This window comes from Pelobates fuscus, chromosome 3, assembly GCF_036172605.1.
Source record: "Pelobates fuscus isolate aPelFus1 chromosome 3, aPelFus1.pri, whole genome shotgun sequence".
In the NCBI taxonomy this organism is placed as follows: domain Eukaryota; kingdom Metazoa; phylum Chordata; class Amphibia; order Anura; family Pelobatidae; genus Pelobates; species Pelobates fuscus.
The window spans coordinates 186,286,514-186,299,370 of record NC_086319.1 but is presented as its reverse complement, the minus strand read 5'-3'; the positions used below and the strand labels follow the sequence as shown (position 1 = coordinate 186,299,370).

Below are 12,857 nucleotides of genomic sequence, written 5' to 3'. Positions count from 1 at the left end.
AACAAATGAATAAAGGTGATTAAATGTTTTGTTAACATGTTTCTTTCAAAGCTGCTTTTTGTTATTTTTGACCTCTATTATTTTTTATAAACGGTAATTCCAAACTCAGACTGACATGCATGGCTCATCACTAAATTTAATGCTGATACATAAACTTTAGAATTTATGTTTTTTATTATCACTGCTAACTCATTTCTAATGCAAATGTTCCTTTTTAATGAATGCCTTGACCTATTCCATTTATAACTCTTACAGTTTTCTGGATGATTAACAAAAACACAAATCAACATTACTGGAAATTGCACTTGAATAAGTGGCTCACTCAAAGGCAGTAAAATCTTACCTTTATAAGGAAAAAAAAGACAAGTTTTAAACTTCCAAGAAGAAAAACACAGGCAGCACTCCGGGATATAGAAGGTGAATTTATTCGTTGGGTTCACCACCTCACCAAAATAAGTGCGACGTTTCGGCTCCTAAGAGCCTTAATCATGCATAAGGGATACAGCATAACAGGAGTGTTTAAATAACCCCAAAACCAATTAAGTTAATTAACGATTGCAATCACATGTTAAAACATAAGTATCAGTGACATTTAAAAACATGGAATCTACTCAAGTATAGGCCCATCCATATTAAGCTCCATATTTGCGCTGTAATTGCGCGTTAACTTCCAGTTCCGGTCTATGCTACCGGTGCCAAGTTCTAAACTTCCATCCATCCATCTATCCACTATATAGTTTAGAGGAGTAGCATGCAAATGGTCATAAGGATTGGATAATCCCTATTAAAACAAAGAACTTTGATAATAGTTATTAAATCAAACAAAAAAGGCAATTGTATTCCAATGTACAATGTCCAATGACATTGAGGCCACCTTCAGTGGAGTTCCTCTAAGTTATTACCCTAATTTTCCATGCATCTTATTAGTGAGCATGAAGACGAATCCAAGAATTTAAACCTTGATTTAATATGTGTGGAGAAACTTTTAAAATGATTTTTTTTAAATATTCTGCACAAAGATATGTAATTTTTATTTATAAATATATTCATATATATAAATAAATGAATATATTAAAAAATCCAAAATGTTTAAATATTTTTCAAAATATTAAAGTGGCTCTGTCACAGGGAATTTGTATTTATTTATTTTTTATATAATATTCCAAACCTGTTTGTCCTCCTATTCCCCAAACAATTTTTTTTTGCACAGGCACTACATTTAGAAACCAGGCAGTGACTAGTCCCTATTTTGTTTTATATATTTTAAGTGAAAAAGTAAAAACATTAAGAAAATAAGAAGATATTCAGAGGAAGAAAAATTGGAGAACGGTAAGTTTAGTGTGACAAAGCCACCTAAAATCCTTTCAAAAGTTTATCCAAAAAGATTAAATAATTTGAAAAGCTTATTGAAAAATATTAAATGGAGGCCTAAGTTCGGAGGAAATATAGGACAATTAATTGTTTTGCTTTTACTAATATTTTTCTCTATTATTAATTAGGACATTCTGCCCATCTGCCCATACCCCACCTGAACCTTAAAGTTGCCCTGAAAATAATCATAAACAATATATTTACTTTTACATTTGTGGATTTGAAAATCAATGATTTTTTTGTATCAACGGGGTGTTGTTATCTTGCAGAATTCTCATAATCTTATTGTTGATAAATATTTTTAAATGGTGCCTTTAAATTTATTCCCAAAGTTCACTTCTCACCTTGAACCACATTTTATTTTTAGTCCAAATGACTGAAAGAATATTGGCAGACACTTCACTTGGAAGCTAGATTGTACATGTTTAAAATGATGTCATTACTGAGTGATTGTGCTCTCAGGAAGCGATTAGAGATGAAATGTATGAAACATTTACAGATAAAGCAGAAATGAAGTCAAAACTTAGAGATCTGGATTAAGTTGCTGCCTAAAAGAACCATGTCTTTTCAAAGCTGGTGACGTGTAGCTTTTTACATGAATAGTTTGATTTTTTTGCCCATCATTCCTACGAGATAGGTCTTACTACTTGTGGCAATGGTGCCAATAAAATTAAAGTAAGCACCTGGAGCAAACTAGAGAAAGCAAATTGTGTATTCTATTTGCAGGAAGTCTTCTTACTTTTATGAATTTGATTCTTAGAATTACAGAGTGGTAAGACCTTCTCGCAAGACAAAACCTTTGTTATATACAGTATATATAAGGAATGCACTGTCTGGAATGCTGTTAGAATTACTTAAAAGAACACTTTAACTTTAAAAATAAATATATCTCTAATGTTAGTGTTCCTATGGTTTTTATTGTTGTCCTGTTCCGCGTAAAACAAAGAAAAAAGTAGCATTCTTACTCACTAGTAATCTAGCACTATGCAGTCTCCGATGGGCAGCTGCTTCTCCTCTTCTGAGGTCATATATTACCTCTCGTTCAACCCAACGATTCCAATGCATTGGGGACCTACAGGCCATGCATTGAAAGCACCACATTTAGCCAATCAGATGTAACTCTAAAAAGAAACACTGAATCCAGTGCTTCTTTATGAGAAGCATTGAAAGTGTTTAGTGATGATGAATGTAAAGACTTTCAAGTCTTCATGAGAAAGTGCTTTGATTGACAGCCACTAGAAGCATTCTGAATGACAAGTGTTAACATTGCGCTTTCTCAAAAGACATGTTTACATTTGTCAGTCTTCAGGGACAGGGTGTATGCAACAAAACTACTACATTAAAATATAGTGGTTTTGGTGTTTAGATTGTCCCTTTAAAGTACACCAACCCAAAACCACCTTTGTTTATGCTTTTAGTGATAGGAAAGTCATTTTCTTCTGATACCACATTGCTTAAAATTGTTAAGTAAATATAACATATATTTCATTATTATAAGACATCATGTACCCTAGAAAGACCTAATGACACCAGAACACCACCACCACCCCAAACTCCAAAAACAAAGATATTGCTCAAGGGACACAACAATTAATTGTGATACCTTGAGCTCCCAGATTTGCATAGGATGACTAATGTAAAATAGCATCCCTAAAATCGTAGAACAAATCACAAATCCAAGTTTTTATATATATATATATATATATATATATATACACACACACATGATTAAGGCTTGAGGCCAAAATGTTGTATATATGATTTTGTTCTTCTGATCCCAATCACCTTCATTGCACCACACCGTGATGCCTTTGGATTATTGATTTTGATCATTCCAATTCAGTTAAAGGTAAGTGTCTATGTGAGATATTTTTGTAATTTGTTATAATAAAATCATGTATGTCTAGTTTACTCTTCATAATTTTTAGGACATCTCATGTTAAAATCTTTTTTTCCTAACCCTAGGCATGAATAGGTTAAACATAGTCAGTAAAACTGAATCCCAGAAGTACTCAGTATATTCTTGGCTGAATAACTTTTTTCCAGAATGATTGTATATTGTTCTAAGTGCTATAATCCCATGAAGTGGTTTACATAGAATTACCACTGTTTTGTAAACTAATACAACTATGAGAATATCCGTATAAATTATAATAAAGTTACGATTTTTAGGTTGATTTAACTTAGAACTTTCTCATTTATATATGCATTATGTATGTTATTTATTAAAGAAAACAATTTATAAAATGAATTAACTAATATATGATATGTAAGTGGATGAGAAGCTTATTTGTATATATAAATAATAGTTGAGAAACAGATCTATATTTCCAACCAGGGCCTCAACTTCAAAAAACTTTCCAAATTATTCAAAACTGTTAGGGATGTATTCAAGTGACTTATCTACAGAAGTCACTATTGAAGTATATGGTCATTTTGGAAAATATATATACAAAAAAAGTCCTCTCAGACTGAAACGTTGATATACGTTTTGTGCTGACTAAAAGCATTTTTAGTGGGAGACACAGCTGGGGTAAGTGCTTTAAGGGACACTGTAGACACTATACCCATTTAAGCTCAATGAATTGGTTGTAGCGCCTAGGCCAGACATAGGCAACCTTCGGCACTCCAGATTTTGTGGACTAAATCCCCATAATGCTCTTACATCCATAATGCTGGCAAAGCATTATGGGAAGTGTAGTCCAAAACATCTGGAGTGACGAAGGTTGCCTACGTCTGGCCTAGAGTTCCTTTCACTGCCCCTCCATCCAGTGTTAAACATTTTTCACGCAGTTTAACACTGAATGAGGGTCTCTGTCCATCCACTGCCCCACCCCCACTGGAGGATGACTAATTATTCATACCTACACTCAGCTGGCACTCTAAGCCAATCGCAGCAACCCATTGCTACTCGACCCAATGCGTCCTAATTATTTAAAGCAGGACAAATGATGTACTGCTGACTGCTGAGCACTATGAATAAAAATGGTTTAATGCTGAATGGAAAGACATTTGCAGGGGACTCCTGGCACTTTAACCACTGCAATAAGATGAAGCAGTTATAGGTCCTACAGTATCACTTTAAATATAATTCAGGATGATTTTTGTTCGACTCTTGACTAGTTGCAAATTTTACAACTATAGAACATGAGTTACTCTGTAAAAGCACACACCAACATTATAAATACATATATGTAACATTAGAGTGTTCACGCTGCTTTTAGATATAGGACCCCCTATAGAAAGCTAAAAACAAATTATTAAAATTCACCACAGCCTATGTGACAATATCAGGAAAAATATGCACTAACACCTATGCCTTCTGCTCCCTCTATGCACCCCCCACACCTGACCCCCCATTCTGGAAAACTTTCTTCCTGCACCTAGCAATGCTACGCAACACCAGACTGATACTAGGAGGCGATTGCAACGCGATCCACTCCCCAACACTAGACAGAACCACCACAACTCAAGGTCAGCCACGACCCTTCAAAAACGATGCCCTCTTCACACAGTTCCTCACATCACACAACCTCATCGACATCTGGAAAGCCCAGCACCCCTCCATGAAAGATTTCTTTTTTTATTCCCACCCACATACGACATATTCACGGATAGACCAGTTCTGAATCTCCCCCAACGTCATGTCACAGGTCTCAAAGACCAAAATCGGCTTAACAGCGTGGTCGGATCACGCGGACGTAATGCTAACCTTAACCATTTAAAGCCTCACGCGACAGTGGACATGGAAGCTGAACCCCCTATTGCTACACAACACGGAAGTGGTCAACAATCACCAAAAACCTAAAGGAGTATCTTATTTATTCAGCTTAGCTATTTTAGCTCTCAATTTGCTATACCCTGTCTTATTTGAACAACTCTAAATGAGGTTTTCTCGTGAGATCCTATGGAAGGAGAGCAGTGACAATTTTGTCCTGTTCTTATGATGGGTAAGAGATTTTGCCACCCTCAAAAAAATCAATATGCGTTGTCCACAAATTACACCTTTTATGATTCAACTAGGATTCAATATGAACAAAAAAGCAATATTAATAAAAACATAATGAGCTAATGAAGCATTTTGCAACATAAACCATGTTAAATTTAAGTGTAGAAAATTACAATATTTTTTAATATCAGGCATTATGCAAATTAAAGATTGCCAATGACTCCTAGGTTTAAACTATATAATTGAATTACTACCTTTTTTAAAAAATCTATTTGTATTTACAACATGTTCTGACTTAAAAATATGCATTGTCGTAGAATTCTACCAAATATACTGATTCCATATTACAACACAAATTAAAGGAACATTAAGCTTTTTTAAAATACATTCTCTACTTTTTCTCTATTATATTTTACACATTGAGTGCAGGACGATCTTCCAAATATGAAAATGATTTACCAGAATGGACAATAAATTGTATGCTATGTGTGTGATTGCAAGACGCCAAACATCCTTAAAGTTCCCTTGTGTGCTGAAACTTGGCTAACATCTTCCACTAAAAAAGGCACATTGAACTGAAAGAGCTACTATCTGTGCTGAAAGTTTTCTGTTTGCAACACATGGTAGAACAATACATCACACATTACAGCAAGTGACAGTTTGTAGAGAATACCTTTAATAACATAGTAAAAACTTAGTTCACAGTTCAGCAAGAATTTTCTGGTAATTCTATTCGTTTGCGGAAATTAGAGAAATAATGAACCTGTGTTACAGCCTGCCAACTATAGAAATTATTTGACTGCAGATTTATGGCTTGTCAGGGTCACATATGTCCAAGCTACAGACACCTTCCTGGAGGTCAGCTAAAAACACACTAATAGAGATAAAATGCAGAACTTTCTCAAATCTTGTTTTTATTTCTATTGGAAACAAAGTTGAACTCTTATTGAGGTAAACAGATATATTTGGGGGGGGGGGGGTAATTATTCCACTACATGTCATTAGATAGACGTATCCAACATATCAAAGGTAGTTAAAGTTAAAGAAACTTGTATTCCTAACTCTATAGTGTTATACTAACTAATTAGATATAAGAGCCTCCCAGAAGTAGTAACAAAAGCAGTTTTAACTTACTTTATTTCCCCTGTCATGCCTCACTCGATGCAGCCTCCCACTTCTCTGGCTGAGATCCCCAATCCTGATGATCTCAGCTAATCCAATGCATCCCTACAGGGAAGCACTGGTAGGCTAGTGCACATTTTTGGCAAACTGCCATACTACACCATACAGCATCTTCTCATTGAGTTGCACGGACTCAAAGCATACCTATGGAGAGTGTTCAGCATGTCCATGGAAAGCGTGGAGACACTGTATCTTTGGTTGGAGTAATCCTTTAACTACTTTGCAGGACCAAAACCAGGAAGTATATCTATTAGCTGTCCAAGTGACAGCCACTAGTTGCGGGCCTTAGCAGCAGTGTAAACTCTGTCTCAGAAAAGTTAGTGTTTACACTACTGAGACTTTAGGGGCAGGCTGTTTGCCCCAGCACCACTATGTTAAGCTGTAGTAGTTCTGTTGCCTATAATATCGCTTTAAAGTGGTTATGAAGAAAAACACAGGGTAAGCTTATAGTTAAACAGCACATTGTCAGTTGCTAATCTTCTATTTATGTTCCTGTATTACCTGCCTGTTATACTCACAAATGACACCCATAAGACCTCCAAAATTATATAAATAACCTACAATAAGAAGCACATACAAATGTATCATTGTATCATGGGACATTGGTATATGAGGTCTTAGTGGTAGAGTGATAAAAGGACTTCTCCAACTAAAAGCCAGTGTTTAATAAAACACTGTTTTTTATTATGGTAATCCTTGAGCTGACCCCCCCCAACCAAAAACCAAATAAAGAATAAAGATAAAACTGAAATCAATCAACCTTCCTGCAGGGGGATGATGGTCAGGGAGGGTTTGCTAAGGTGAGGACATACCGCTATTGGCTGCCTAGTATTAGCATGCACAATATGTCAAATTTGCACATGATTTATGTTAGCTACCTGGAACTCTTGTTCCAGACTGGCAAATGACACCCCTATCATGTAGCCATAGGTGAAGTTACACCTTTGGGCAGCACAGGAGCACTAAACTCTGCATGTGCAGTGTTTGACACATAAAGACTTTAAACACCATGACCACTTCAAATCAGTGAAGCAGTCAAGCACTTAAGTAAGTATGCTTTTTTTTGTTTTTGTTTGCTTTTTTTTTTATTTGTTTTACCTGTGCTTGTGTTTATATAAACTACATTGTGTACCAAAGAAATTAACAGTGAGGTAAATTTTTAATGCTTTTAGAGTAAAAAAAACATGTAAGAATAAAATATATTTCTGAAAGCTTAACAAAGCAATAATTACAGTATACTGAAATTACTTGAACATATGATTTTAAATTAGTTTAGAGGATTGTGAATTATTTGAAATGTGAAAACCAGTCTTTGTAGAGTCCATTGTCTGAGAGAACTGTATGAATAATTACAAGGCTTTGGGAGTTGAATAGGAGTTTAGAAGACATTAAGTAGGAAGAAAAGCACTTTTAAGCCAGATACTGTAAGCTATTAGAGATGTAAACCCATTGTGCTGTTATATCTTGGTTAGAAACCATCAGTTATTTAATGGGTTTCAACCTTGCTGTGGTTGTCAGTGGAAATTTAAATAAATAGAATTTTGCCTGTGCTGAGGCAAAATGCTCCCTGCCTCCAGATCCTCCATGGCTGAGTGAGGACAGGGAAGGAGGCTGAGGGGAGGACATGAGCAGCATAGAGGCGGGGGTATGATACCATTGGCTTTCTAGCACCAGCATGCTATATGCAGTATTCTCATTAGCCTCCCTGAGCTAATGTGGCCATAATGACAACGTTGGAAGTGGAGTTACACCTCCAAAAAAACAGAGGGTTAAACTCTGAATCGCTGCACATACTCACTCTAGGCACCATGATCACTTCAAATAACTGAATAGGTCATGGTGCTCGGAGTAACCCTTTAACGCTTGTGAAACTGTTATTTGTATTCTAATTTGTATTATGAGAAGTTCATAAATAGACAGATTAACCCCTTAAGGAACAAACTTCTGAAATAAAAGGGAATCATGACATGTCACACATGTCATGTGTCCTTAAGGGGTTAATATAAATGCCTTTACCTATTCCACACTTATTAGTAGGGCATAATTGGAGATTTGATGCTGAATTTGGTTTGTTAGATACTACACAGTAAGGGTTAATTTAAAATCTTGCTGCTATTTGTTACTGGTCAATCACTACTTTCCGAAAATACCTGTCCCTACATTTAGAGAGTAGCTGTTGCTTACTGACTTACAGATTTCAGAAGTAGCGACAGGAATCTCTGGCTGCCACTACTGGAAGTCACTAAGTAGCAGCCAATGGCTAATTTTGTTCTCTGTGGGAGCCTCTACACTCTACTTAACATCCCCCCCCCACGCTCAGGGCCCTCCTCCCGCTGGGCTAAAGGGGTTAAAACCCCTTTGGCCACTTACCTTTCTCCATCGCCGGGCTCCCTCTGTGCTGGAGAAATCTCTACCCCCTGCCGACATCAGATCTGAATGCACATGCGCAGCAAGAGCCGCGCGCGCATTCAAACAGCCCATATAAAAGCATTACTCAATGCTTTCCTATGGACGTCCAGCGTCTTCTAACTTATTATTATTATTATCAGTGAGACAGCCACTAGGGGCTGGATTAACCCTCAGTGAAAAATAGCAGTTTCTCTGAAACTGGCCAGACATTACTTTACTGGCCGGTCATTACTTTCAACATTGAATGAAATATGCATGGTAATGTGTGCCATTATTAGCGACAGGCTACAAAAATTTTGCCAAGAGCTTGGAAAGCTGGTAGTAATTTACTGCCACTACAAGCTACCTTCTGTTGTTTATGTAAAATGATATTCTCGGGATGAGAATATAATTTTGCCTCTTTATAAGTCACTGGTAAGACCACGTCTTGAATATGTTGTGCACTTTTGGGCACCTGTTCTAAAGAAGGATATTATGGCACTAGAAAAAAATGCAGAAGCGGGCTACAAGATTAATAAAAAGAAAAGAAAGGTTAACAAATTTAAACCTATTTAGTTTAGAAAAACATTGCCCTTAGAGGGGATATGATAACATTATACAAATATATCCGGGGCCAATACAAACCATGGTCTGGAAATCTATTCACAAACCGGACTTTACATAGGATACGAGGTCATGCGTTTAGACTGGAAGAAAGGAGATTTTGCCTAAGACAAAGAAAAGTGTTTTTTTTTTTACAGTAAGAACAATAAGGATGTGGAATTCTCTGCTTGAAGAAGTGGTTTTATAAGAGTCCGTACAGATGTTTAAACAGAAACTAGATGCATACTTACATAAGAAGAATATTAAATTATATAATTTTTCGACTCTAGGGTAATAGCTTCTTGATCCAAGGATAAATCTGACTGCCATTCTGGGGTCAAGGGGGAATTTTTGTCCTAGTGTGTTGCAAGATTGGAACTGCTTTAATTTTTCTTTTTTTTTTTTTTTGCTTTCTTTTGGATCAACAGCAAAAAACTAATGTGAGGAAAGCTGAACATGATGGACACATGTCTCTTTTCATGTAACTATATCACTATGTAACAGCTTGCAATTGTTATTTACCAACAAGATTGTATATAGGCCCAGTGTATGCTTCATGAACTTTATTACAATAAGAGAAAAAGAAGGGGCGTACAATCACTGATGAAGAAGAACATAGCATACAGTTTTAGTTCTAATAGAACTATGGACTTTCATAAACCTGAGAGAACATCCAATCATGAGAAGCATCTTACATCGTGTTATATTAGTTGCTACTTTATAAACAACCATTCTCAGACTGCATTTTCAAGCAAATTACTAGACATTGGAATGTTTTGTGTCCTACACCATTATGGATACATAAGTCATAGTTAAAATAAATAGTAAATGTTTCCCCGAATGGAAGATAGTATATAATTATACTGTTTTAATTGCAGCATAGCACTGCAGTAAATCATGCGTGTGCAGCCACGTATCCAATTACACAATAGTGTCTGGTAATATTGAGCAGCAATTTGTTGTTTGGATAACAATTATATTTTTGACATTTAACAATGTTATCAGTCCTGTTCGAGTCCTGTTTGTGACAGAGGGAAAGTATAAATCATAATTTATTATTATATATATATATTTTTTTTAAACATGTTTTGAAGGTTGAAATGCTTGTAGGTGAAATCAATTATCATTAGATAATCTCTTATAAGCTGCCAAAACTTTTATTAGGCATAATTTAATTATCATCAATGATGAGTGACATAATCATATAACTCGGGAAATACCTCTATATTGAAGTGCACTCAAATGGCCATTGTTTCTGCTGGGTAAAAGGTCCAGACCAGCAGAAATACTAATATATTTGTTGAATGTAATACGCAGCTCTTATTGAGATCCAGGTTAAAATTCACATCACAGGACTAAACATTCGTGGTGAAGTGTCAGTGGGCAGAATCCAAAGGGCCTAATGTGTTTTGCTCCTGAAATGGTGCTAATTAGTTTTCGGTCATATATCTCTAATATTACAGATAATTAATATAAGTGTTTAATGTAGAAATTTAATAAACATCAGGCAGGTTGCAGCTACACATCTTTATGCAAATACAATAAAATTAGAATAATAATGAATTTTTCAAGAAAAAAAAATTGCAATAAAAAAGGAAATGTTTTCAGTAAGGTATGATCCTTTCTTCTCTCATTTACTCCTCATATGGTCTGGTCTACAGGCAAACTCAGAAGTGTTTACCAGGAAGGATGAATGAAAATAAAAAGTATGCCCTAGGCTATATATTATTTGATTTTATGAATCACCCAACTGTGAAGGTTTGTGTTGACTCTGCCTGGAACCAAAGTGACTCTGAGGACTGAGTAGGTAATTCAATTAGAGAAATAGCAAATATAGCTATTCAATCCCTTTGTTGTACAACTGAAACACTGATCGAGTCTCAGCATTCTCTCGTAAAACACACAATGGAATTCATGTTTTTATGACCAATTCCAGTCAAATAATATATCATCTTTACTTCACTGGTGTGATTAAAATAGTTTTTAAATGACTGACTTACAAAACATTTTTACTTAATTCTATTTGTCCTGCTTTTCATTTTCCCTTTTATAAGTTTGCATCTAAAGTTTTAAGCTAAACTAAGGAATCAAGAAAAAAACATGTTCTTATTTTAGAGGAGAAATAAATTCTTAAGAGTGTTATAAAACCTTTTGCTAAAACTATAGTAACGTTGTACCTACAATTCTTACCAGTAGACAGTTTGGGGTCTATTTAGTAAACAACAAGCTGTTGTCACTCGACTCAAGCCATTACAAAACACTATTCGGTGAATATTTTTAACTAAAAAAAATACATGATTGAGTGAAAGTTCCCCATGCTCTTTTATAAATGACATTGTATTTTGTTCTATGAATTGTTATGTGTAACGATGATTTATAAATGTGTCTTGCCTCACCACAGATTCTTCTTTTCCCATGAGAATAAATGCCTGTCTTCAGATTTTCTTCAAAAACATGGGTTCATTCTTTACTCCAGACCCTGATTTTCCTCCAGGAATAACCTGCAAATGTACAATATAGTCCTAGTAATTTGTTTAGAAATGTTGGCTAGCCTTAGAAAAGATTTATTTATTTTATTTCATCCAAGACATTGCTCTAAGCATTTGTTTGGCGGGGTGTTACAATTATTCTGATACTTCCCTTAAATTTTAATAACGGCTGCTGTCAACATATTACATGTAGGGCGCACCCAAGTCAAAACTAATATATTTATGTATTTTTTTAAAAAACACCATTTTATTTTTGTAAAGTATATATACCGCTAAAATATTGAACTGCACATGTATAGCTTTTAGAAATATAGTTGTTTATAAATGCACTAATTTGTATATAATGTGTACATCACTTTAATCTCAAATGTTCTATTATTTTCAGTATTAGAGTTTGTTTTCCCAAGGACCATTGCCAAGTTCCTACAGATGCATTATATCTTATCACAGTTAATTGTTCTAATACACTCTCATTGTTATTTACAAAAGTGAGAATTTAAAGTGGATTTAAAGTGAATTTCAAACTTAAAGGCAGAGTAGCTTAACCCCTTAAGGACCAAACTTCTGGAATAAAAGGGAATCATGACATGTCACACATGTCATGTGTCCTTAAGGGGTTAAGTTAAAGCATATTTGACTTAAATAATGTTTCCTTTTCAGCTATTTTGACTTTGAAATTGAAATTCACATGAATTGTCACTTAAAGGGAATCTCCAGTGCCAGGAAAACAATCTGCTATGCCAGTCACTAAGTACCTTTTGTTGGGCTATAAATTAATTTTAAAATAGGAGACAAATATGCTGTTTTGCATTGCTCAAATTAGTGCGTTATGTAACCTTCCTAAAAATACATGTCTTAAAGGACATTAAGCTGCA

The 12,857-nt window shown here is 35.1% G+C and overlaps 1 protein-coding gene across 6 annotated transcripts in view; it reads right to left on the bottom strand.

The window, feature by feature from the left end:
* NTF3 (neurotrophin 3) overlaps window positions 1-12,857 on the bottom strand; it is a 72,039-nt gene that overhangs the window by 23,528 nt on the left and 35,654 nt on the right. For 3 of the 6 annotated variants that reach the window (XM_063447811.1, XM_063447814.1, XM_063447812.1), the window contains exon 2: window positions 11,890-11,994. The exons of the other annotated variants lie outside the window; for them this stretch is intronic. In XM_063447811.1, coding sequence (XP_063303881.1) covers window positions 11,890-11,910 — 21 coding nt within the window. In that variant the 5' untranslated portion in view covers window positions 11,911-11,994. The remainder of the gene's footprint in view (window positions 1-11,889; window positions 11,995-12,857) is intronic. 6 annotated transcript variants of the gene reach the window in all.